Source organism: Sebastes umbrosus, chromosome 4 (assembly GCF_015220745.1).
Source record: "Sebastes umbrosus isolate fSebUmb1 chromosome 4, fSebUmb1.pri, whole genome shotgun sequence".
Taxonomy (NCBI): Eukaryota; Metazoa; Chordata; class Actinopteri; order Perciformes; family Sebastidae; genus Sebastes; species Sebastes umbrosus.
This window is the reverse complement of record NC_051272.1, coordinates 12,214,041-12,241,775: the sequence shown is the minus strand read 5'-3', so window position 1 is coordinate 12,241,775 and position 27,735 is coordinate 12,214,041. Positions and strand designations below refer to the sequence as shown.

Here is a 27,735-nt window from a genome sequence, read left to right as displayed (position 1 = left end):
CCAGAGATATCTGAATATGGTTTAACATCCTTAAATTAACTTATTACAGCATCACACTGTCAGATAAACTAGATTTCCTTTAACTGAGTTTTCTCATCTGTTTGTGTTTGTGTTTGGTTTATTAAGCAACTTGACCCGCGCTCATGACACCGTGGCCAACTTCCTCTCATATGTATTCACACTGAACCACTCTCTCTCAGCCTAGACTCTGCATGGCGACGGACTGGCAGCAGTGGGAGTGAGCAGCCAATCAGCCAAGGCCACCTGTAGCAACATGGCGTCCCGTCAGCGGAACTCGGTCCGGATCCTGTCCAGCCGGGAGCGAGGCTCTCAGACCTTCGGCTCGCAGAGGCTCCTGCAGCTGCTGGTGGAGGAGAAAGTCCGCTGGATGAAATGGCAGAGTCAGGTATGAAAATAACATCAGTTACTACTAATATTTGATCATGTTATTCTAGTATTCATTCAAATGTGTTGAGATCACTAGAAGTAATCTTTAGGCCCTTTCAGAGCCTGCACGTTAATATCATGGTAGTTTAACATGCCAGTCTCATGTGTAAATGAGCACACGACACTTTTATGTAAAAGTCCCTACGACAATCTTACTGTCGGACCTGAAACGTCTTCAACTCAAGTCTGAACTGAATGATGTCAGAGTAATGTAAAGACTGCAGCAGCTAAACGCAGAGAGAGAGATTCCATCTTCTATGATAATTTTAATAAATATAATATCCCAATCTTCAGCTGTACTGCAAAAAGAAAAGAAAATCAGTTTGATAAACTAGGAAACGCTGTGAAAACCAATTTAACCACTAATAAGCTGACCAACAGTCTCCTTATATTTTCACTTTTCATTCATGCTAACTGTGTGGATGAATAAAGGAATGTCCTGCAAAATGCTTTAAATTCAGCACGAGAGCAACGTAACAGCTTGTCATTAATGTGCTCTGTCAGATAAAAAACAGGCTGCAGAATTCATTTTATAAAAACTAGGGCTGTCAATCAATTAAAATAGTTAATCTCAATTAATCACACATTTTTTATCTGTTTAAAATTTACCTTTAAAGGTAGATTTGTCAAGTATTTAAAACTCTTATCAACATTGGAGTGGACAAATATGCTGCTTTATGCAAATGTATGTATATATTTATTATTGGAAATCAATTAACAACACAAAACAATGACAAATATTGTCCAGAAACCCTCACAGGTACTGCATTTAGCATAAAAAATATGCTCAAAACATAACATGGCAAACTGCAGTCCAACAGGCAACAACAGCTGTCAGTGTGTCAGTGTGCTGACTTGACGCTGACTTGACTATGACTTGCCCCAAACTGAATGTGATTATCATAAAATGGGCATGTCTGTAAAGGGGAGACTCGAGGGTACCCATAGAACCCATTTTCATTCACATATCTGGAGGTCAGAGGTCAAGGGGGACCCCTTTGAAAATGGACATGACAGTTTTTCCTCGCCAGAATTTAGCGTAAGTTTGGAGCGTTATTTAACCTCCTTCACAACAAGCTAGTGTGACGTGAAATTGGTGGCGTTAAAACAAATTTGCGTTAACGCCTTATCACGTTAACTAAGACAGCCCTATAATAATAAAAAAAAAAATTTCCCACCCCTAGTTTTCACAATCTTGGCATCGACTTGGTACTGAAGTATCGTTTCTTGTGACATCCTTAGTAGGAATATTGTCTTTTTCTGAATAAGGGCAAAAAATTTATATTATATTACATACATTGTATGTAAACGTAGTCAGTGATACGGCGTCCTATTTCTGCCAACAATGGCCGTCCTTTCTCTTCATCACAAGCTGCTTCAGACGTCATTAATGTTGTTCAAAGTGCAACAAATTATGTCTCACTTCAGTGTTGTTAACTTGAGCTCTGTCGTCGGTGTATTTCAGACCAAAATGAGCCAGACTCTGAACCAACAGTTCGTCCCCTCTCTCGCTCTGTCTCTGCACCAACACTGGTCTTATTGTGTATGTACCTCTGAAGCCGGGTCAGACCACGACACTATTCACATGTTGCCCACTGAGGCCTGTTCAGAATAAAAGTCCAGTGTGTGAGTCCAGGCTGCAGGGCTCACATGAAGACCAGTTCATGATGTGATAATAAGCTGGGGTGTTGTGATCAAGTCATTGATGATGTGTGACTGACTGACTGACTGACTGACTGACTGACTGACTGACTGTGTGGCTGTGTGTGATGTGAGTGGTAATTATTTTTACTACCACACAGGAAACTTGTGTCAGGATGTATCCAAAGTAAAAGTCCCTAGAGGTGTATGATTCAACTTTTTCCCATGTTTTAGTGTTAAAAAAGTTAACAAAAATCACAATAAATCATAACATTGAATCGCAATACTTAAAAATCACAATACATATCGAATTGGCACCCAAGTATCGTGATAGTATCGAATCAGGAGACAGCTCCATCGGGGCTCTAGTGTTGAATATTATTGACCGTGCGGTTCACCTGGTTTTGATAATACTGTCTCTTGTTTCTCTATAACTATTACTTAACTGAGTATAAACATGTTTGTGTCCCTGACAGAAAGTGGAGCTGCCGGACAGCCCTCGGTCAACGTTCCTGCTGGCGTTCAGCCCCGACAGGTGAGAACATCCACCCACACTGTGAAAAGTAGAGAACATTTCAGAAAAAGTATTTATTCGAGCTGGAACACTGTCAGACTAAATTAGTAGTAAAGAGCACAGTGAGTGTTTCAGTTCCAGCTCTTTTATCGCCTTGTAGCTTCAGTAGAAAAAGCCTGTCTTTAATGATGAGTGAATTAGTTTCATGTTGAGATGTGCATGCTGGTTGTGTGTTTAAACAGAGCTGTTATTAGCATAGCGACAGAGAGCTGAAGCTAATATTAGTTCAGTAGTTCTTTAATTATAGTAGTGTGAACTCTTTTTGCTTCTCATAGGACCCTCATGGCTTCCACTCACGTCAACCACAACATTTACATAACGGAGGTGAAGACTGGAAAGTGCCTACATTCCTTAGTGGGCCACCGTAGAACCCCCTGGTGTGTGACCTTTCACCCCACGATCCCCGGCCTGGTGGCCTCCGGGTGCCTTGATGGTGAAGTCCGCATCTGGGACCTGCATGTGAGTATTACTCTCTGAAGAAGTGTAACCTCTGAGGTCTACTGAACCAAGTAATGTTATTGGAGCGGTCAATTAACATATTTAATCTCAATTAATCACAAATTAACCACATTTTTTGTCTGTTCAAAATGTACCTTAAAGTGAGATTTGTCAAGTATTTAATACTCTTATCAACATGGGAGTGGACAAATATGCTGCTTTATTCAAATGTATATATTTATTATTGTAAATCAATTAACTGTGATTAAATGTGTGATTCATTTGCGATTAATTGTGATTAACTATTTTAATAGATTGACAGCCCTAGTTCAAATGTGACTTGTAAAATGAAGTTTTTGGTGAGAAACTTGAATGAATCCAGTAGTTTGAAGGAGACGTGTTCAAAGCATTATAAAATAGATAATAGAGAGAATTATGACCTGTTTAACTTCATAACAAAAAACAGAATGCAAATGGTAATAGAGGAGTGGATGTTGAAGTACATGGGATTTATTGTTTTATTTTTGTTTTTTACTGTGGTGTTGAACTGGTTCGATTGAGAATCGTGGAATCTCACTGGTATTGGTACCAACTGATACATTTCTGGTATTTTGACATCCTTTGTTGCAAGCTTTGCTTTTGTTTCCTTTCTCTGTCTTGTATTGTAGTAAACTAAAATATCTTTGGACTGTTGGTCAGATAAAACAAGACATCAGATGACATCACTGTGGACTTTAGGATATTGTGATGCATTTTCATTGTTTTTTAACATTTCAGAGACTAAATGATTAATCAAGAAGTGAATCGATAATGAAAATAATCAGGTTAATTAGTTGCAGCTATAGAGATTTGCTCTGAAGTTAATAAAATAAAATAAATGCACACGTTTTTGATTATCTGCAGTGTTAAAGAGGACTATGTTTTATTTCTGCAGGGCGGTAGTGAGAACTGGTTTACGGAGAGCAATGTGGCCATTGCATCGCTGGCCTTCCACCCGACCGCTCAGCTCCTCCTCATCGCCACCAACAACGAGCTCCACTTCTGGGACTGGAGCCGTCCGGAGCCCTTCGCCGTGGTCAAGACGGGCAGTGACACGGAGAGAGTCCGGTGAGTTAGGCAGAGCCGGGTTCCGGCTACAAAGGATCTGTCTTGTGTAACTACGACGTCACGTTCTCGTTATTGGAGTGAAGGGAGGCACAGGAGAACCAGAACCAGAACCAGGACTGAGCGGGACAGACTGTCAGACCCTGCTGCAGTAAAATAAGAGGTTTTCTAAAGGGACTCTGGTGATAGGAAACACTACCGCTTTTGTCCGTAGGGACCCCCAAAATCAACACAAAATGCTAATAAAATGAAATGATAATATAAATTTACGTTAACCTTGAACTTAATTCATGACTTTCATGACATTATTAGAACCTTAATCTAAAACTAGTTACACACTGCATCCAAATTAGCATGTTCACACAGAACTGCAAATGCAGCCTTCCTATAAGTGTAGAGATACAGGATGTGACGGTCAGTCTGTGAATTTATGGCTAAATTGTTACACTAATAGTCAGTGGTCATGTCTATAATGTTAAAGCCAGTGATGGTACGTGTCCACAGCCTCCGTCCTTTCCCATTCATTGTCTATGTAAGCAGCCGTGCAATGCATTCTTGTAGTGTGGCGGCGTGATTCGGAAGACGGGGCATCACGTTCGCCGCTCCTGATTTGCATAAAGTTGTGGTCTAGGTGCCTAGTCCCAGTGATAATTACACCCCTCTCAGTGTTTTGCCTGTACTTTATTAGCGACTGGTCTTTATTTGTTTGTACTGGTGGTAAAAAAGTGTGAACACATAAACCTGTGTTGTCCTTTTTCATTTCTTTGTACCTGTGTTCCTTTCAGGTTGGTGAGGTTTGATCCTCTTGGTCACAACCTACTGACGGCGATAGTTAATCCGTCCAATCAGCAGGTGAGCACCGTCAACTGTGTTTCTGATGTTAATCGCATGTTTGAGTGGCGTTCTCAGAGCTGTTGCCTCTCTTCCAGAACGAGGAGGACTCTGAGGTTCCCATGGACAGCGTTGAGATGCCTCACTTCCGTCAGCGCTCCTTCCTGCCTTCCCAACCAGTTCGCCGCACGCCCATCCTCCACAACTTCCTCCATATTTTGTCGTCTCGCTCCCCGGGGGCTCAGGCGGGAGGCGAGCAGCCGCGCGCTCTCGGTGATAATGTGAGCAATGTGGGAGAATCTCCCAGCATGCCTCTGGCCCAGTACCCCAGCTCTGAGCGCGTGCCTCCGTTCCCGGGCTGCACCCAGCACCTGGGCATGGTCTGTCTGTGTAGTCGCTGCTCCGTCAGTCGCAACCCTTCCCTGGCTGCCGATCCTACCCCCTCTGATCCCAGGGCCACATCTGACGCCCCCCAGCCTCCTCCAGCTTCCACTTTTTCCTCAGCCCGTACGGAGCCCAGACAGCCCTCAGAGCGACCCTCGGCCTTTACCTCAGTCTACTACAGCGCCGGCACTTCTCTTAACCCCTCTGCACCGAGCGGCATGGAGTCCCACTCCACCTCCAGGCCGGGACCTGACTGGACACGCAACCTGCTAAGTATGAGGGAGGGTGGGGTCGGTCCAGGTATGCTGCCTCCCCGAACCTCATCCTCCTCCATCAGCCTCCTTTCAGTGCTCCGTCAGCAGGACGGCTCCTCCCACTCCCCCGTCTACACCTCTGCCTCTGAAGGACGGGGTTTCCCCCAACCAGGAGAGCCCGGCGCCCGAGACGCTGCCGGCACTAGCAGTGGGCACCATCCGTTCTGGGATGGCTCTCGCAGCAACACGGCCTCCTTTCGCAACGTGCTGCAGTGCAACCTGAGCCGCTACTTCATGGAGTTTGACCGCATGCAGGACCTGGAGCCGCCGCTAGGGGGCGGCATTGCGGACGGAAGTCAGGAGCAGAGCCAAGAGCTGCTGAATAATAACATGGACCCAGAGAGACCTGGGCCTTCCTCCTCTTCCTCTACCTCCGCCCCTACCATCATCCACTACCAGCCTCCTCTCCCCCCTCCTCCTGCCCCCCACAACCTGGAGAACAATGTTCCTCCCCCGGCCTCCAGAGGCCATCTGAACCGCTGCCGGGCCTGCCACAACCTGCTGACCTTCAACCATGACTCTCAGCGCTGGGAGCGAACCAACCAGGCCTCCTCCACCTCTGCCTCCACTCTGGAGCCCTCCTCCTCTTCCTCCTTCCCTACTTCTTCTTCTTCCCCTTGGCAGCCTGAGGAGGGCAGGAGGACACTAGAAGCCCAACCTCAAGAGAGTCGGGTGCCTCCAGATCCCAGCGAGCAGCCGCCTCCCCCTGGAGGTGGAGGAACAGGAACAGTGGCCTTCCCGATAGCCCCGTCCCCAAGCCAGACTGGAGAGCAGACAGTGGGTTTGGTGTACAACCAGGACACGGCGCAGTGGGAGAGGGTGTACCGGCAGGCCGCTGCCGGCAGATCGGCAGAGCCACCAGAGGCCTTAAGCCAAGAAATGCCTGTTGACCCCCCAGATGAGGACTCCCTTAGGAGGTACGATCTTTGTGTCTGTCAGTGGCTGATACCAGCGCTCTTACTTTGATTACAATCATCACTGAAAATGAAGCCTGAGATTCAAGTGACCACATTAGTGTTGCACCGTATACCGATACTAGAAAGGTGTCCCGACACCCTGCCGTTAAAAATAGTACGATACTCCGTTTTATTAGTACCAATACTTTAAGAATGAACTGCGATCGCAGGGTCGTGTGTTTGTGCAGCGCTCTGCGTTAGAGGACGCCATTAGAATTGGGATCCCTAGGGAGCAGGAAGTTATAACTTTACTGCTGGTGGAGCGAGCGGTCAAAAACAAAACTGTAGTGATAACCAAGAAGGATGGTGTCAATAAGTGAAGATTAAAGCAGCTCATGAACCACAGTCTCACTCTGAGCTGGTGTCTCTATCAGCAGAACTCCCTTAAAAAAAAAAAAAGGAAATAACAGCGTAGCTCTAATTACCGATCAAATGTACCGATAACATTAGATTCACCATCTTTTCTGAATCCAAACATCTCCTGTAATTCAACAAACACATAATCCACAAAAGAGCACGTGTAAAGTCTTATTTTACTGTGTGTCTCTGTAATGTGAAATGGACGGAGAGGAAAATCAGTCCGGTGAGAGTGACTCTTCTCTCTCTTCACACCACTTCAACACAACACAGCTCTTTCTACAGTTACTGTGGTGTCTTCCTGATTTTAGCGGCTTTTCTCTCATCAACTTCTCACAGAACTTCATCTGAATTTATTATTGTTTTGGAGGTTTTTGTTTTGGAGCCTCTCGTCGTCTCCCGTGCTGCAGTACCACTCTCCGCCTGAACTGTTACTAATGTGCCAGCGGGGGGCGCTGTTTTACAAAAAAAAAAGCCTTATTAACCGCTGTTTAATAAGTGACGTCAGAATCAGAAACACTTTATTGATTCCCGGGGGTGAAGATTACAGTTGTTCCATTTTAGAATAAAAAAGTATATAAACATAGATAAGTTATAAGAAAAATAAAAGTAAGTCCATGTTCTGTCATCTATTATTCCATTACTTTTCCTGATCTTTTAGATTTTTGCCGTGGTATTGTTTCAGTATCGGTATCGAGATTTTTAGGCAGGGTATCGTATCAGAGTCAAGAATTTTGGTATTGTGACAACACTCGACCACATTTGTGTGATGAGTAGACCTACTGTGTGTATCTGGCTTTGGGGCAGTTTCTGTTTCACAGCCTGTCAACCATTTATGGCTGACATACACAGGGTAAGTTAAATATTAACATTTATCCAAATCATTTTATTTACTAACTATTTCTCTTGTAACACCTGTCCTGTTTCTTTCATACAGGCGACTGTTGGAATCATCTCTATTATCATTGTCTCGCTATGACATGTCAGGATCAAGAGACCACCCCATTTACCCTGATCCAGCCAGGTACACAGCAATACACCCCATTTTCCCTGATCCAGCCAGGTACACTAATACACTTTATTTACCCTGATCCAGCCAGGTACACCAATACACTTTATTTACCCTGATCCAGCCAGGTACACTAGTACACTTCATTTTCCCTGATCCAGCCAGGTACACTAATACACTTCATTTACCCTGATCCAGCCAGGTACACCAATACACTTTATTTACCCTGATCCAGCCAGGTACACTAGTACACTTCATTTACCCTGATCCAGCCAGGTACACTAATACACTTCATTTACCCTGATCCAGCCAGGTACACTAATACACTTCATTTACCCTGATCTAGCCAGGTACACTAGTCCACTTCATTTACCTCAGTATTACCTTTACTAACCCGGTCTAACGTCCTCTGTGCTGTCCAGGCTCTCTCCAGCTGCTTACTACGCCCAGAGAATGATCCAGTATCTGTCGAGGCGGGACAGCATTCGCCAGCGTTCGCTTCGCTACCAGCAGAACCGCCTGCGGGCCATGTCGTCTTCATCCGATAGTCCTGCCAGCAACCCATCCAGCTCCATGGACAACAGCGACGTGGACTTTGAGGAGCTTGAGTGAGTTTAATTTCTTACATGGGTTAAACTAGTTTTTCTCAGATGTGATCATATATTTTGCCTCATCAGCTTCATCCGACGGAGTGTGGACATTGTCTGAGGCCGGAGAGATAAACACTGTTTGCTTTGCACAAAGACGAGCTGGTATTCTATCAAAACAGCAGCTCTAGGGAGTTGAAGCGTTATGGTATGCAAGTGGTTGAGTTTTGCCAACACAACTGATGTCACACTGTTATATTTATACTGCTCTAATGTTACATGCTGCTTTATCACCTATAATGTTATTAGTAGGGATGTTCTGATCCGAGTCTGATACTTAATATTTGCTTAAATTAAGTTAAATGTGTATCTGACACGTTGAAATAACAGCTGTAGATACTTTAAAAATACTGAACGTTCTGATTGAAAAATATGAAATTTATAAGGTTACATTTTTGGTCTGATATGAATGAAAGATTAACTGACAGAATGCGACTCCTGAAACTGACCTGACGTTTGTCATTTTAACTGGTGAACGTGACGGTGTAGCATAATCATTTTCTATATTCACACAGACACTGATTTTAACTTGGATATGCAGAGAGCTGCTGTTGTTGTAGAGGAGAGCAGTGCTGCAACACCAAAGAAATTCTTGTGACGCTGTGTGGTGAAATCCTTGCAGCGTTGAGATCCTCCTCCTGTCATCACTGACGTCCTGACGTTGTTGAATCAGAAATGGAAGAAATAAATCTTGTAGCTACCTGGCACTGATCCATCCAAACTCCATTCAGAAAACAAGCATTTTAAATGTTGTTTGCTTGTCGTCTTGTGGACAGACCTGACAAAGCATGACTTCAGACTTTTTACTAATCAGCATCATTATGTAATTATTTCAGTATCATTTTGATCTGTTTATTGATATTAAATCACAGCACAATCTGTTTATTTTGGGTTCATACTGCAGTAGCGACGTGTGGCGGCTAGATACAGTCAGTGCAATGTCACTGCATGTAAATACAGCTTGCCGCCGGGTGATGTTATGAACCCAGACATGATGGCGTTTGGTTTTCTGACATATCTGGGACTTTCACAACATGTATAAAGCAGCAACAATGGTTATTCCATCCATGGTTGATGGAGGGAATGGAGGAAAGAAAAGTTGTTGGTATCTATGGAGACAAGCTCCTCCTCCTCTCCGGTGCATCTAGAGCGAATGAACAGAAATGACACCGGTGGTCCAACTCACGCGAGGAGAAAATTTACTTTGCTCTTGGTGTGAACGCAACATAACTGATTTCTCTGCCGTCTACATTGATGATCATTGGCGGTAACTGGCAGCAAACTGCTGTATTAAGATTTTAGTTTTGTCCACTTGTAACTTGTCAACACAAACTTTAAATAGGTTTTCTTCCATTTTTGTCAGGAGGAGGAGATGTTGTTTCTATAATTACTTTGTATTGGCAGCAAAGACGTTTCCTAGCATATAACCTGTACTCTGTGAAGCGGTGCTTGTAGTTTTGTTCTTCTATGTAGCCTTATTGTTTTCCTTGTTCCAGTGATAATGGAGACAGAGCGAGGCACAGGTCTCCACGTAACGCCAGGATGTCTGCACCCTCGCTGGGTCGCTTTGTCCCACGGTGAGTCAGCTCTAAGATCTAATAGATCTAACTATCTGTAATGATCCTTGGAGTTTAAAAGATGAAGAAATACCTCAACTTGTTTATATCCTTGGATGAGCATGTTTTAGTTTTCATTGTTCTGTGTGCAGACTTTAAACCAGGTTTGGTTTTGTATCTTTTGTGCTGTCGTCCTTCAGGCGTTTCCTCCTCCCGGAGTATCTGCCCTACGCTGGGATCTTCCATGAAAGAGGGCAGCCTGGCCTTGCCACACACTCCTCTGTCAACAGAGTGCTCGCTGGTAAACACACACACTTTGCTCCGCTACGAAAAGCACCATTTTAGGTTTGGAAATCACCACCAGCTGAATGCCAAATGCTGATAAGGTTTGGTGCATGTTGTTCAGTTAACCAGAAATATTCAGTTCTGAAGTCTAGCCAACTGGCAGCACAGTGAAAATAAACAGTAACTCTTGTATTTTAATTAGATTTGATCAGACAAGAGCCTGACCAGCTGTATTTTCCTGGCTCAAAATGAGGCAGAGATGGTACCATCCACGATTTTATAAGACTGTTCTGGGTGGACCTCGGCCCATCTAGGGGGGTACGGGGTCATGCTCCACATTTTGTATATTTTAAAGTTAAGTGCATCAATCTGGAGCACTTTGAGAGCAAAATTAAAAGGCCAGATCAAACAATTTTGTGCTCTAGCAGTGGTGGAATGTTACCAGTACATTTAGGCTAGTACAAGTACAATTTTGAGATACTTATACTTTACTAGAGTATTTTAATTTGATGTAACTTTGTAGCCCACTTCTACTCCACTACATCTCAGAGGGAAATATTGTACTTTTAACTTCATTACATTTATTTGACAATATTAGTTACTGGCTACTTTGCAGATTCAGATTGTTAATGCAAAATATAAATCAAGAAATTAACTATGTTGTATTATTAAGTAGTATATAAATAGGTATATTAAAGTAGTTTAAAGTAGCTCCACCTGCTGCAACATAAAACTGATGAACATATTAATGCATCAATAACTAAAATGATATAATATAGATTATTCTGTTTTATACTGTTGTTTTACTTTTACTGTTGTGTCCGCTTTGCTGCGGTCCAGCTGGTCCACTGTGCTGATTATGATACAGCGCCAACACATCTGCGTAATGCCGAAATTGCAGTTACAAATGACAGAAATCCACTAAGTGCAACACTTGTTAGAAAATAGTGTTTTCCAGGAAGACACCCGTCAGAGTTTTGTCAGGAGCTGTAGGCGGGGCTAAATTTAACGGTGGCGGCCGTGTCGTAATTCTCTATATGCAGGAAAAACCCTATAAAACTTGTTTATTTTCTCATGTCTCCTCTGTGTGAATGTCCCCAGTATTTAACACTGACAGTGTTGGCTGTTGTTTTTCAGGTGCATCTATCGGAGACGGTCAGTCTGCAGTCGCCAGCAACATCGCTAACACCACCTACCGTCTGCAGTGGTGGGACTTCACCAAATTTGACCTGCCGGAGATCAGCAACGGTACAACAGCTCCTCCACCTGCACCTTTCGCTCTGTCCTGTAGTCTGAGGCTGTTAATGATGCAGCATTACTGACATTTAGTTGAAATGAGGGCGGTTTCTTGGGACGTTTCTATTTATGCCTTTTTTAATCCCATTTATGTCCATTTGTTCTTTATTTAGTGGCAGCAGTGTCGTTCCCCATAGATGAACTTACATTCAATAGGTCACCCTACATTCAGGCTACGTCCACACTAATAAAACAATCTCTGTCCAGACGAGCGTTTCAGGGCCGTTTCAGAATTAATCTCCATCCTTTCTACCACGCCTGGAAACGCATACCACATGACCATTCACATACACTGGGCAGCATTTTCAATTATCTCAGTATCGGAAGGTGAAAAAGGCCTAGGGTCGGGACTGATGGGTAACAATATGATCAAAGGATTAAAGCAACACTAAATTGTGTTTATTATGAAATGTCTTTACTTTATTCTTACAATATAATCATCTATACAGATGATCTACAGATATAATGCATCGATGATGAACATGTGTGGAAAATGCTGAAGAGAAGATGTGTTTGTGTTTATTTGTCTCCTCTCCAGCTTCAGTCAACGTCCTGGTGCCAAACTGTAAAATATACAACGACGCGAGCTGCGACATCTCTGCAGACGGTCAGCTGCTGGCGGTCTTCATTCCCAGCAGTCAGCGGGGTTTTCCAGACGAGGGCATCCTGGCCATCTACTCTCTGGCTCCACACAACCTGGGAGAGATGCTCTACACCAAGAGATTCGGTACACTAGCCCTCGACACAGACTGTGTGAACATGTTTATGTTTTATGAAACTAATTATGCAGAAATGCTAAATCACATAAAAGTCCAATTTGCATTCATTTTTAATGAAACCCCCCAAAGATAAATCTCTCTGATTTGTCAGATTATAGAAATGAGAAGGTTTGTTATTGTCCCTTCAACAGGTCCGAATGCTATCTCTGTTAGCTTGTCTCCGATGGGCTGCTATGTGATGGTCGGCCTGGCCTCTCGCAGGATCTTGCTGCATCCCACCACCGACCACATGGTGGCGCAAGTCTTCCGCCTGCAGCAGCCACATGGAGGAGAGACCTCCATCAGGGTGAGACACAACAACCAGTCCTGTTATTACTGCTGCAGTTTATATTTGTTTATATTCATTTTTTATCTGTTAAAAATGTACCTTAAAGGGAGATTTGTCGAGTATTTAATACTCTGATCAACATGGGAGTGGACAAATACGCTGCTTTATGCAAATGTATGTATATATTTATTATTTGAAATCAATTAACAACACAAAACAATGACAGATATTGTCCAGAAACCCTCACAGGTACTGCATTTAGCATAAAAAATGTGCTCAAATCACAACATGGCAAACTGCAGCCCAACAGGCAACAACAGCTGTCAGTGTGTCAGTGTGCTGACTTGACTATGACAGTTTTTCCTCGCCAAAATTTAGCGCAAGTTTGCAGCGTTATTTGACCTCCTTCATGACAAGCTAGTATGACATGGTCAGTACTAATGGATTCCTGAGATCACCTTCTTGGTTTTCGTCCGTCGCCCTCTTCTTTTTTGTCCGTCGCCATCTTGGTTTTTGTCTGTCGTCATCTTGGTTTAAGGCCGTCAACTACTGCGTTTTTGGCCGTCACTTTCTTGTTTTTTTTTGGATGTCACCATCTTTGATAGTTCACACGTTATTATTATTACAGCCCTACTTCTAATACTAATGCTTATAGAAGTTATCTAACACCATGACTATTAATACTGTAATACAGCAATCTGAAGACCCCTCTTATTGTTGGGTGTTAATTTGAGAACATTTCTCACTCATTGACATTAAACTTTGGTGCTATATACATAAAATAGACTTGGCTAAACCAAGACATCACCTCAAGCTCTGTGAGCGACATTTTTCACTCTTTTCTAACATTTTGTTAATGAACCAATTAAATCGATCAACAAATTAATTGATACTGAAAATGATTGTTGAATGCAGTCTTAAAATATATCAATTCAGTGATAAATCATGTTATCATATTCCTGTCTTGGAAATGTCTCAGAAAATTGTCTCAGTTTTAAAAAAAACAACTGTTTGAGTAAATTTGGCAACTGCAGTAGTTGAATATCTGTGTGTCGTCTGTGTGTGTGTGTGTGTGTGCCGATGTGTTTCAGATGGTGTTCAACGTGGTTTATCCGATGGCTCCAGACCAGCGGCGCCATGTCAGCATCAACTCAGCTCGCTGGCTGCCGGATCCAGGGATGGGTCTGGCTTATGGAACCAACAAGGGAGACCTGGTCATCTGCCGGCCTGTGTGAGTCTCATAACTCCTGACGGAGACCTGTTTCAGCTGTTAGCTGTCACACATGTGAATATGGGTTTCCTACGCTGGGCCGCCATCTATCAAACATGTTTAGAGTTAATGTGGGACTGAAACCACTTCTACCTCAGAGTAGAACTGAGAGTTACGTATAAAGTTTCCTACAATGAGTGTGACAAAGTAGAAATGATGATGTGTGGTAGTTTTAGAGTATTAGATGAGGATTTAAGTAAAACATGCATGTGTGCATGTATGCAGTGAAAATGGCATCGTTTTTTATATGTACATTTTATGCGCAAATAACAAATAACACACAATACATATTGAATCGGCACCAAAGTATCGTGATAGTATTGAATCGGGAGATAGGTGAATCGTCCCAGCCGTAAAGAACATGGACGTTGGTGGAAGGTCTTATGTCTGTCATGTGTGTTGGGAAATACACCATAACAACATGAACACATCTCTTCTCACTCTGCATCTTGCACAAACTCAGTCACAATAATATCAAGTGTACCCAAAACACCTCTCTTCTTATAGAGGATCTCTGCCTCTGTACAGGTGAAGATGCCTCTCATGAAGTTTGGTTGACATTGGAGTCATATCCTGAGTTGTAAAGTTCATAAAATGCTTTTACTCTTCGTTCTAGCAGTAAAAATGCGTCAGTCTTGAGCTTTCCTGTCCAGTGAGGAGTAATTTTCTATGTGATAAATATGGACCCTGGTCTCCTTTTTCTCTGTTTAGCTGAGTTATTAATAACCTGATTGGATTTAGCCCTTTGTGCTTCCACACGAACTCAAAGAGAAAGCGCTGCAATTGAACTAGAATGAATACAGATGTCAGCGTGACTTCAGTGGTCCCCGTGGTTTGTTGGGTTTCCCTTCCACCTCCTCCACAATAAGAACTCAGCTGATGCGATTATCCTAATGGTCACTCTGAACAGGAAGACCATTAATTGGAGAAGGTCAATTAGTGCTGTTAATGAGGTTGTGGTCTGTGTCCCTCCTCTGCTTTTAAGACTTCCTGAATAGAAGTGAATTAACAAGCGTGTGTTTGTGTGTGTGTGTGTGTGTGTGTGTGTGTGTGTGTTTAGGTTCTACCGGAGCGACGGTGAGAGCCCCGCGGAGTCAAGCAGCGAGCCTTTATTCTCCGTCAACAACAGTGGAACCAGCCGGACCCGAGGTTCTGACAGACCAGGGTGAGAACCTGGAAACACCAATACTCAGATTTTCTCATTTTCAGGTTCAACAATGTCACATCATATAATTCAGTGTTTGTTGAAGTCCAATAAAACCACTGAGACTAAGGTTTGCCCTTAAGTTTTCAACTAATGATCATACTTGTCAACCCTCCTGATTTTCCCGAGAGACTCACGTTTTTCATCGCCCTCTCCCGGTTTCCTCCCGGGGTCACAACTCTCCCGTATTTCTCACTATTTATGGCAATTTTTCACACAATTTTCTTTTTCCTTTTAGATTTCAGATTTTATTTGTTTACACATATAAAAAGGTACAAGTTGATATTACATAAACGACAACAAATGTGATGAAGAGGTACAAAAAACCTTAGGAGGGGCTTGATCAGGGCACTCTCCGGTGAATACCGTCATCAAATATAAAAAAATAATAAAATATTAAAAAGGATGTTAAAGAGAGAGAGAAGATGATTACACACACACAAGCAGACATCCAAATATTTATATTTCCATTATCTCAACATGTTTCTGGCGATGTACAGCTTGTTAATACTTGCTCTACTGTCTCCACCCAGACCGCAATACAGCTACTAGGGATGCTAATTTTGAATTATTTTTAATAAGAAGACTTCAGGACATCTCTGACTACATCCATGCTGAAAGTCAAAACAATTTACTGGATTAATTTAGATATTTTCCAAAGTAAAAGTCCCTAGAAGTGTATGATTCAACTTGTTCCCATGGTCTAGTGTTAAAAAAGGTAACAGAAATTACAATAAATCACAATATCAAATCACAATACTTAAAAATCATAATACAGATCGAATCGGCACCCAAGTATTGTGATAGTATCGAATTCGGAGATCGTTGAACCATCCCAGCCCTAGTAACTGAAGTGTACGACATCAAAATAAGAGCACACTATTATTCAAGGTAAGCTACAGCCGTCCAAATTCAACAAATAAAAGCGTTCAAAGAACCAAATTATGTGGGTGAGAATAAACTGGATCATTTTAGCTGATCACAACATGTTGGCCTGGTAGTTGAGTCACATTTGAGGAAATGCTTTTGGATGTCAACTTCTTCCACAAAGCATGAGTGTTTATGTGACCAAAAATGAACCAATGTAACATTTGGTTTTTAACCACTCCTCATCTTAAAGAACCTGAAGTACTAACTGTTGTTAGTTGTTTATATTTGTGCTGCACTAACCCACATATCATCCTTCTGTGATGTTATTTCAGACCAAATCGCTCTGGCTGGAGACTGGACAGAGACATGGGTTTGATGAATGCGATTGGTCTTCAGCCCCGACACCCCACCCCTTCAGTGACATCACAAGGAACCCAGACGCCAATCATCCAGCTGCAGAACGCCGAGACACAAACAGAGAGGGACCTATCAGAGCCCAGCGTCCCCCAGCCTGCACCCAGTACTGATCCTCTATATTACCTTCATTATAATACTAACTAGGGCTGTACCAATAGTTTAGCTGTACCAACATTGACATTCAAATTCTAAATCAACAATTTACTTTATTTTCTTCTCCTACTTAATACAGTATATAAAATGTTATAATGTGTTCAACAATAAACTGTTAAAATAACATAAATTGTGGCATTACTAATCATTAGTAAACATTAATTTTGTTTTTTTAACAGTAAAATAACTTAACTAAGTTTAATTAATTATCAATTTACCATTTATTAATGATGGTTATTATGAACTGTTACCGTCTTTTGTTTTGAAGTCAGGTGAACATATTGTTACGTGTTGTACGGTCTCTGCAGGAATCATTAGTATCAATAAAACACTGTAAGAAATAGTCATTGAAAACACAGTGTAGGAAGTATCCCATGATATCTAATTGATTGATGTTTCTTCTCTCCTTAGCTGTTCCTCCTGAGACTCCGTCGACGAGCCGAGCAGCTCCGGGGCAGCCCGAGGCGTCTCAGACCAGCAGGGCGACGGACGGCGGGGGCAGCCAGGGAGAAGCAGCTTCAGCAGAGGCCAACACATCCACAGCTAGTACTGGTACTGCTACTCAGCCACACTGACGGCTTAACACCACTTCTGTTGACACTTTGCAGCTTAATTTAAACCGGTTTCCGTATTCCAAAATACTTTTATAGTCGTGTGCGTGAAATTGACTATCGTGTGTTTTGAGAAAGTACGTCTTGATTTGATCTCATTTATATGTTTTTCTTTCTGTGGATCTGTGGTCTTGTATTGGCTCTTAGATGATCAGACTGTTGACAGCTGTGTTAGATGTTGATATCCAGAGGTTTGTGCTGTCTGCTGCCATCTCGGGCCTCATTTCACTGCTGTCTGATCACTTTCCCGCGTTTGACCTAATTAAAGCTCAGTTACAGATCCTCATTCCCTGGATAGAAAGACGTCTTTTTTGTGTTCTCGTTGAGCTCTGCTGTCGTCTCTAAAACAACTTGTCTGATGAAATAATATCATGTGTCACTTTAAGTCACTCCAATGTGATAAACCTCTTGTATAATATCTCTGGTTTAAAACCGATAAATGACTGACGGTGTTTATTCCCAGACTTAGACTTACTTAACCATGATAGATCAATTATTTAATAAACATCTGCGTAACTGATTCTACTCTTGTTTATACTGATAATTAGGGCTGTACCGAATGTTTTATTTTACATCTGAAGCTTCTATTTGAGGAATGAAGCTTTGAATGTCTGTCGACATATTTTATGACGTCATCACCCTAAAAAAAAAAGAGAAAAATAGATTTTGTGTTATTGTGGTTATATAAATGTTATTTATGGTGCTGTTAGGTTGCTGTTAGACCGCCCCGTTAATACAGGTGCATCCTTTGTCTGCAGCGAGTGGAAAAGTAAACAGTTTTTTTGACCTCAGTGAAAATGTTGTTTTTGAAAGACTAAATGCCAACAAATATGGATTGAAGCACAATATTTCGTTAGATAAAAACATGTTGTGAATTTTGGAAATTATTACATCTATCTTTTTTCAATAAATGTGGACTTTTGGACTTATATATATAGTATATACAGTGGAGGTATTATAGAGTTAGTATTAGGGCTGTACCGAATGTCATTGTTTTTACATTTAAAGCTTCTATTGAGGTTTTCAAATGAAGCTTCGAATGTCTGTCGTCATATTTTATGAGGTCATCACCCTAAAAAGAAAAAATAGATTTTGTTTGTTAATTTTGTTAATACAGGTGCATGACTCCCTTTGTGTTTTTTGACCTCGGTGAACATTTTTTGAAATGCTAAACGCCAACAAATATGGATTGAAGCAGAATATTTCGTTTCGATAAAAACATGTTGTGAGTTTTGAAATGATTACATCTATCTTTTTTCAATAAATGTTGACTTTTGGACTTTACAACGCTCTGGAGTTATTGGAAATGTTTGGATCAAAGAGTCAGAAACAATCCTACGCAGCCACCACCAGAATCTAATCCTACTAATAGTATCATGCTAATGATAATAGTGGAGCCTGATCTTTATCGGAAACTACAGAAATACCGATGAACACATTGAATAGACATGCAAAAAAAAAAGCTGCGTAGCATTCAGATGTGAATGAATCTTCGAACTATTCGGTACAGCCCTACTGTAGTGATTATAGACTTACTGAACTATAATAGAGTATGGTCTAGACCTGCCCTATATGAAAAGCGTCTTGAGATAACTTCTGTTATGATTTGACGCAATATATATATAAATAAATTTAATTGAATAATAGATAGACATCTGCGTGACTGATACTACTCTTGTTCATATTGATAACCAATTTGTTGCTACAATGCTGCTGAACACAGGGCAGGTATTAAAAGGTCAACTGATTCTCATCTTGTCTGAAGATATTGCAGAAGAGGTGCGCAGGATGTTTTGCATGTAGAAAAAAATGTAATATCGAATATCGTCTTTGTGTATTCTGAATTAAGTGCCTGCTTTTAAGGAGTTGATCAAGAATCTCCCTTTTTGATCTTTTGTATTTAAAATAGCAGCTTAAAGGGATAGTTGTGGTGTTTCTCAGTGTGGTTGTATGAGGTGCTTCTCCATAGTTAGTGTATTACTGACAGTAGATGGAATTTCTGGGAGGTAAAATTGCTGTTTTTGTCAAAGGAGTCTGGTGGCTTTGAAGAGAGCATAGATAACAGCTTCAGTTCCCCATCAGAAAGGGCTGTCTGACAGCGAGGTAAAGAGGTGAAAATATTCTAAATATAGCGTAAACTTAAACTGATATCGATTTTTTTTTTTGTCTAAAATGTGTTTAGCTGCTGCCCCCGTCCACAGCAGTACATTGCTTTGTTCCAAACTCCATCTACTGTTGTAGTAATACACTGACTATGGAGAGGTAGCTCATACAACCACACTGAGAAACACCTGAAATATCCCTTTAAGTAACTCTGAGGTGTAAATTGTCTTACCCAGGAGACCTTGTGAACCAGGCGTGTGTTATGGTGTGTTCACACCAAGAGCAAAGCGAATTCTTCGTGAGGCGCGATTACATACAAAGTCAATGCAAAGAGGCGAATAGATGCAAATTTGCATCACTCGTTTATCCACGGGAGTTAAAATAGTTCAGCTGGAGCGAGAAATTTGCGTGACGCTGTGTCATGACAGCCTTTCAGCATTGAGATTGTCCTCCTGTCGTCCTGACGTTGTTGAATCAGAAATGTAGGAAATAAATCTTGTGTGTGTCTGTGGTCACCCAGAGCTACGATAGTACATCATATCTGTACAGAGACCAACCCAAACTCTGTGTACAAATCACAGACTGTCTATGGTAGAAACAACAACGTTGCTGCCGTATTTATGCTTAGATGACTTTATGTTGAGTGTTGATGGAGCAGCTGCATAGCCTGGCACTGATCCCTCCAAACTCCATTCAGAAAACAAGCATTTTAAAAGTTGTTTGCTTGTCATCTTGTGGACAGACCTGACAAAGCATGAATTCAGACTGGAAATGGAGGAAAGAAAAGTTGGTGTATCTATGGAGACAAGCTCCTCCTCCTTCTCTGGCAGGTCTAGAGCGAATGAACAAAAATTCACTTCGGTCTTGGTGTGAAGGTGACATTAGCCTTTGTTGATCTCACCTGTTGGTGACCACAGACAACAGGTTGTTTAAAATTGCTGCTGTCCGGATGCAGAAAGGTGCAGATGTGTCTTTTCTTCATGCCGCATGAATGCTCATGATCTGTGTTTTCTTCTGAAGCTTTAGTAAAGATTCTTTTCTCCAACTTGGACATGAGTGAAGTTTTCTTCAACAAAAATATTTCTTCTACAATCAACAGTTCAAGCTACTAAAACCAGATGCATGACATGGAGGAGATTAATGTACTTTATTACACAGCTTTGTTGAATAATTGATTCTGATTGGTCAGTCACAGCGTTCTACGGTCTGTTATTTCTTTATAGCAGACCGTTGCTACATCTAAAAGACCGTTGCTACGTCTAGCAGACCGTTGCTACGTCTAGCAGACCGTTGCTACGTCTAACAGACCGTTGCTACAATGTATAACAGACCGTTGCTACTTATAGCAGACCGTTGCTACTTATAGAAGACCGTTGCTACGTATAAGAGACTGTTGCTACGTATAACAGACCGTTGCTACGTATAACAGACCGTTGCTACGTCTAACAGACCGTTGCTACAATGTATAACAGACCGTTACTACGTATAACAGACCGTTGCTACTTATAGCAGACCGTTACTACTTATAGCAGACCGTTGCTACTTATAGAAGACCGTTGCTACGTATAAGAGACCGTTGCTACGTATAACAGACCGTTGCTACGTAAAACAGACCGTTGCTACGTATAGCAGACGGTTGCTACGTATAGCAGACAGTTGCTACGTATAACATACAGCTGCTATGTATAACAGACTGCTGCTATGTATAACAGACCGTTGCTATGTATAACAGACCGTTACTAAGTATAACAGACTGTTGCTACGTATAACAGACCGTTGCTATGGGCGCAGTTCTGATGTTGTATACTGGCGGACAGTTTTTTTGTGTCAAGTTATTGATCAGTAAGTAGCCGTGTAATAAGCAGGATAATGTACAGCTAGCAGGTCATTGTTGTGAAATAAACCCCTTCAGGGCGAGAAGGGGTTTATTTCACAACAATGAGTAATGACTTACTTAAAACACTTGGAGCTCTTCTTCTTCTTCTTCTTCTTCTTCTTCTCAGAGTCAACGCAGACAAATCAGAACTTACCATGATATAATGACGAAGTGTGACTTCCTCTTCCCCAGGATGTCATTATCTCTGATGTCCATCCACAATAAACGTCCATAAATCACCTTAGAAATCAGAGAAAGAAGAAGTTTCAGTCAATAGACTGATCACAGATCCGTCTGTGAATGGAGACACTTTGACTACATGGAGACTAATATAGGTGAAGACGGGGGTCAAGTTGGAGCAACATGGGAACTGTATTTCCAAAGCTTAGAGCAGGATTATCTACCAACTATTATAATAATAATAATAATAATATGTGAGTTTTGTGTGAGCTCACAGTGTTTGTCTTTGTATCAGATCATTGAGACACTGAAGGATAAAATGTGTGTAACATGACGTTTAAATACTCTGAGTAACCGTTTAACCTTGATGTGACCTCTCGTTGGTCCAGGAGAGTCTCCAGAGTTCGGCTCGGGTGAAGATGCTCTGGCACGAATCCGCCGGCTGATCGCTGAAGGCGGTATGACGGCGGTGGTCCAGCGGGAGCAGAGCACCACCATGGCCTCCATGGGCGGCTTCGGAAACAACATTATCGTCAGTCATCGCATCCACCGCGGCTCCCAAACGGGCGCGGGGGCCTCCAGGCCCGCCGTGGACCCCACCATGACGGCCCCCTCCACCTCAGGTCCTCTCCTCCTCACCCAGACCTACGCCCCTCCCCAGGCTTCCAGCCCGTCTGAACAGCTCGCCCCCTCGTGGGCCCGCCAGCCCGCAGGCCTCTCTCTGGCCGTGGACATGGACGACGTGTTCGACGGGGGGCGAACAGACGACGACTCCCTGCCGGGTCCCTCCTCTTCCTCCCTGCTGTTGTCTTCCCCCTCTTCCTCCTCCTCCTCCTCTCACAGCCCCCTCCCCGGCAGCGGCGGGGGCGCCTCCAACAGTTACCCCGGCGACCCGTACAGCAGGTAGTTCTCCTATTGGCCAAGAGAAGCAGAGCGTTGGCCGACGGGTTTAGCAAAGGGCGCTCCTCAAAGCCTTATTCACAAAGAAATGGGTGCTGCTTTGACTCTGCACAGGGTCTCCTGCCTGGAAAAGAAGGGACACAAGAACCCCGCCTCACCTCCCCACCCCCCAACACCCACCCACCACCCACCCCTCCCTGGCGTTGGCGTGCACTTCCTCTGCACTTATACAAACTGGACTGAAGCTGAACCGCGATCATTCCTCGTCAGAAAGGGCTTCTACTTGAACGGAGGCCAGTTAACGCTGAGCTCCTCTCCGCCCGAATCTCTCCAAGTGTCAGCATGATGGAAGACCAGGTTTATCACAGTGCCATGTCTGAGGGGGGGGGGTCACATTTACTCCAACGTACTGCATTCGGTGCCATGTGATGTTGAAACTTGATGTGAAATAGTGCGTGATTGAAGTGTTTAAAAAGTGAATTCAGCACTACTTTATTTTGAAGCCTGTTTTTGTACCGTGTGTAATTATGATGTTTGAAAAGAAGAAACGGAGGCTGCGTGTGCCTGAGGCTGGACTCTGGATCAGGACTCTGGATCAGGACTCTGGTCAGGACTCTAGATCAGGACTATGGATCACGACTGTGGATCAGGACTCTGGATTGTGGCTCTGGGTCACTTTCTCTGGACCGATTGCGACTCTGGGTCGAGATTCTGAGTCAAGACTCTGGATCGCAACTCTGGATCACCACTTTGCATCCTGACTCTGCATTCTAACTCTGGCATGACACAACCCAGTGAGTCTGGATCGCGAATCTGGATCATTGTGACTCTGGATCACGACTCTGGATATCGCGGCTCTGGGTCGTTACTCTCGGTCGTGTCTCTGGATCGCGCCTCTGGATCCTGACTCTGGATCTCGCGACTCTGGGTCGTTACTCTCGGTCGAGGCTCTGGATCGCACCTCTGGATCCTGACTCTGGTTCAAGACTCTGGGTTGTGACTCTGGATCGCGCCTCTGGATCAGGACTCTGGATCATAGCGTGCAGCTCATGGAGGAAGTTACTGTGTCCCACCAGGAGAACAGATCATCGATGACTGAACTAAATCTACTGCATGTCTGTTCAATAATGCTGCAGATCATGAAACATTTTATTTAAAGGCTGAAGAACAATTTCCTGTTTGGAGAGAGATTCATCATGTCCTGCTCCAAACCCCCCACCCCTCTAAAACCACCGACCCAGTTCATCATGACCTGCTCCAAACCCCCCACCCCTCTAAAACCACCGACCCAGTTGCACTATAGTGTGTTTGTGTTTGTTTGGAGCCGCCAGGAAAGTTTCATGTTCTGTGTGAGCAGAAAGTTTAATGATCGCTGCAACTAACTATTATTACAACGGCGTATCAGGATTATTGTAGGTAAAAAAACAACAATACAGAGCCAGGAGAGAGAGGGATAATATTCAGAGAAAAAACTTTCCAGATTAAAGTGGTAAATTTAAGAGAGAAAAAAAAAAATATTCTCAGATTATAAAGTCATAAATTTGTGAGAAACAACTCTGAAATTTGTGAGAAAGAACTTGAATATTCTCTGAGATTATAAAGTCCTACATTTTAGAGGAAGAAAAATCTGAAATTCACGAGAAAACATGAATATTCTCTGAAATTATAGTGGTGAATTTACGAGAAAAAACTCACAAATTTACAATAAAAAATGTGGATATTCTGAGATTATAAAGTCATAAATTTACGGGAAAAAAACACGAATTTACGAGAGAAATACTTAAATTCTCTGAAATTATAAAGTCATAAATTTTAACGAGAAAAAAATCACAAATTAGCAAGAAAAAGCTGATAGTGGGTTTTTTGTCAAGAAACCACGTCACTTTTTTAACCTATATTTGAAAATTCAGCAAAATATAAGCGTTGAAGTGAAATCTGCTCACACAGAGGAAACTATTAGATGATAAAAGATGCCGGATGGGAACGTGTGTACTGAGCGTGCTCCTGTAAGTGGGTGTGTGCAGTAGTGTGTAGTTGTGGGGAGGGCAGGATGTAGCGTCTCTCAGCTCCTTCATGTCATCAGTTTGGCGGCGTGGTCCCCATCTGACGGCTTTTTCCGCTGCAGGAACTGGAACCTGAAGCTGTTTTTTTTTACAAACCAGAACGTTTAAGATAAACGCCACTGAAAAGGCGACGGAGGGACGTACGTCCTCATTTTATGTTCCGTTTAGTCAGCGAGTTCTGGGACGAACAATAATTGAAAAAGTGGCGCAAATAGAGAATTTCTTTACGTTTCCACGTGGTTAAACGTGAGTGTTGTTCCATTAACTCTAGAGCTCTATCTGCAGCAGGAGGTCAGCTGAATGAAGTCCTGGAGGTCAGGTGACTCTCTGCTCAGTACCGCTCTGTTCTCCTCCTATGAATATTCGCTCTGTTCACTTCTATCGAAGCCTGAACCACGTTTCAGTTCCATCTCCAGCTGCTCTGATGGATTTGCAGCTCTGTCGGCAAATAGAAACACTGCTCTGTGGTTGTAAATGCAGAAGAAGTTATTCTTGTTTCCTCATTATTTTCAGTTCGTTATCACACTACAGACTATAAACTGTAATTAGAAGGGCACTCTGAGAGCGCACACCAACGCCAAATGTTCTATCTCGCAATGTCAACGAAAGTGAAAAATAATGTGTGTATCCGCCTCATGATTCGTAATCCTGCTGACAAATCAGTCCGTGATCGCTCCGATCAATATTTATTTATTCCTTTTTCTTTGAACAGAAACGTAAAGCGACGAAGAAGACGGTGAAGAAACCGAGCGGAGGAAATAGTTTCTGAATCTTTTCTCTTCAGGAGAAAATAAAATATCGTGATGGTAGCGTTGGATTTACCACTGAAAGGGCGGTACTGGGAATGTTACAGAAATACCAGCGCTACCTGACCGTTACTGGGAAATGTAATTCAACTTTTAACCCAGAACAAACAGCAAAACACACATGTTGATGTGGAGAATGAAAATATGGCGTCTTGCTCTCAGTGTTTATCTGGAACACGTGTCCTGCATTATTAACAAAGAACGTATATCGCTAAGAAGTGAAAGCCGGTTGTTTGTTCCATTAGAGCAGCAGCAGAGCTACGCTTCCACCATTTTGGACTGAAAGCCACTACCAGACGCCAGGAAAACGTTCGCCTACAAAGTGCTGTTCAAAGTAAAACCAAATTATTTCTATTCTATTGTCATATTATTTATTATTATTGTCTCTACTGTACAGGACGGTAAATTTACGAGAAAAAACTCAAATATTCTCTTAGATTATAAAGTCATAACTTTGTGAGGAAGAAAAATCAGAAATTCACAAGAAAAGAAACTTGAATGTTCTCTGAAGTTAAAGTGGTGAATTTACGAGAAAAAACTCAATTATTCTCTGAGGTTATAAAGTCTTAAAGTTGCAAGAAAAAACTCACAAATTCCCGAGAAAAAAAACTTGAATATTCTTTGAAATTTAAGTGGTTTATTTACAAGAAAAAACTCAAATATTCTTTAAGATTAGTCATAAATTTACAAGAAAAAATTCAAATAATCTCTGAGGCTATAAAGTCATACATTTACGAGAAAAAACTTGCAAATTCACTGAAATGGCCTCGGTTGCACAATAAAATATTATAAATATAATAAGCGTTTTCAGTCCAAAATGGCGGTAGCCGCTGTCAGAAACACACGGGACTTTCGTCTCTTTGCTTCTTTACTCTTTGTTATTAACAAACACCTGAAAGCACCTGATCCAGGATCCAGAGTCCAGGTTTAGTTCCAGGAACTCGCTCCACGCGATGGATCCACCTTCAGCCTCGGCTCGTTAACTTCCTGCGGTGGAAAAGGCCTGTGATTGGTGCCTCCACACTAAACCCCGCCCCTCCTGACTCCACCCGCCTCCCTTCAGACTCCTGCAGAAGAGGAGTGATAGATCAGGCGCTCCTCTTCCTCTCCAGCCGGTCTGAGACTGTAAAGCCCTGTGCTGCTTTTAATCTGTTTTTATTCTTATTCCACATGTGCTTCTCCACACACACACACACACACACACACACACACACAGCTGCATAGAGGTTCATGTACTGGTAGTGTTTATGTGTGTGTTTGGGGGTTATAATGGGGGGAGAGGGGGGTTAACGGACCTATGAACATGAAGAGGAGGAGGAAGAACTGCAGAGACACTGTGTGATTCGAGACAGAGCTGTTTACTTTTTATTTTTTATTTAACCTTTATTCTCTGCAGGTGAGAACAGGTTAGTCCAGGTGAGAACAGGTTAGTCCAGGTGAGACCAGGCGATGACAGCGGCTGCATGTAAGAAACAAACTGATCTGAATGCTCCTCCTGGCTTTATACTTGATTCATGAACATTTTAAAACCATGTGTTTGGGTGATCTCGTGTCTGTTTTGTGTGTGTGTGTGTGTGTGTTTGTCGGGGTTATTGGGGGGGCGGTTTCTGCCCCCCGTTTCCTGTGAATGATGAACTGAGCGCCGCCGCCGTATTCAACGATGCACCCGGTCAATAACAAAGGTACAACTGTGTCAGCAGACCCCTGAGTTTGTACAGCTCGATTCTTTGCTTTGACTTTTAGACGTGATGTAATTAAAGAGCTTTGAGAGTTCCTCTGTGACTGGTGGACGTTATTTAGACCATCAGCTGGTTCCGTTTGGACCACGATGTGTAAAACAGGAGACTAACGATCCAATAATTGAAGGATTGAAGGTTTTGGTTTTTTTTTATTTGCAGACATGGTAAAGGTCATTTTATCAAATGTAGAACATAACTCAGTGTACATGACATGAAATAAAAAACAGAAAAAGGACCACCCCAACCCAACCCCATGTTGGTCTTGGTCACACAAAAGGGAAAGAAAAAAATTAATCAATAAAATACTTTTTTTTTTTAATAAATTTAAATAATTAAAAAAAAGTAAAAGAATTAAATGTCTTTTATTAGCAGACTGATGTAAGAACACTCAGGAAGGCATTTAGATTAGATAATAAATAATTAACATGAGTTTGTTCGTGTTTGAGTTAATAAACTCTTTAAGTTGTTTAACATCTAAACAGAAATGGATTTAATAACGAATTCCAAAAGTTCAAAATTAAAGTCATAAAAGGTCCCCATAGGAGCCATTTCATTGACCTCACTGTATAAAATGACCTGTGGTGACCTCTAGGATAATCACAGCCTCATGAAACTTTACAGCCACAAACTAGAGACCTAGAGCATTCAGAGGATGGA

At 42.3% G+C, this 27,735-nt stretch overlaps 1 protein-coding gene across 4 annotated transcripts in view; it reads left to right on the top strand.

Annotated features, from left to right (window-relative positions):
* ambra1b (autophagy/beclin-1 regulator 1b) overlaps window positions 1-27,113 on the top strand; it is a 34,403-nt gene extending 7,290 nt beyond the window's left edge. Inside the window, exons 2-20 of one of the 4 annotated variants that reach the window (XR_005206480.1) lie at window positions 201-406; window positions 2,565-2,623; window positions 2,938-3,121; window positions 4,035-4,207; window positions 4,990-5,056; window positions 5,134-6,650; window positions 7,984-8,070; window positions 8,478-8,663; window positions 10,199-10,279; window positions 10,459-10,559; window positions 11,681-11,791; window positions 12,378-12,566; window positions 12,750-12,904; window positions 13,978-14,117; window positions 15,217-15,321; window positions 16,563-16,750; window positions 17,212-17,352; window positions 21,583-21,725; window positions 21,960-22,098. Coding sequence is in view for 3 of the 4 variants with exons in the window: in XM_037766087.1 (XP_037622015.1) it covers window positions 275-406; window positions 2,565-2,623; window positions 2,938-3,121; window positions 4,035-4,207; window positions 4,990-5,056; window positions 5,134-6,650; window positions 7,984-8,070; window positions 8,478-8,663; window positions 10,199-10,279; window positions 10,459-10,559; window positions 11,681-11,791; window positions 12,378-12,566; window positions 12,750-12,904; window positions 13,978-14,117; window positions 15,217-15,321; window positions 16,563-16,750; window positions 17,212-17,352; window positions 21,960-22,477 (4,134 nt within the window). In the remaining variant the exon portion in view is untranslated. Of the gene's footprint in view, window positions 1-200; window positions 407-2,564; window positions 2,624-2,937; window positions 3,122-4,034; window positions 4,208-4,989; window positions 5,057-5,133; window positions 6,651-7,983; window positions 8,071-8,477; window positions 8,664-10,198; window positions 10,280-10,458; window positions 10,560-11,680; window positions 11,792-12,377; window positions 12,567-12,749; window positions 12,905-13,977; window positions 14,118-15,216; window positions 15,322-16,562; window positions 16,751-17,211; window positions 17,353-17,558; window positions 17,698-21,517; window positions 21,726-21,959 lie in introns of those variants that run through there. The other 3 variants (XM_037766087.1, XM_037766089.1, XM_037766088.1) reach the window with 3 other exon arrangements.
* The last annotated feature ends 622 nt before the right edge of the window (window positions 27,114-27,735 follow it).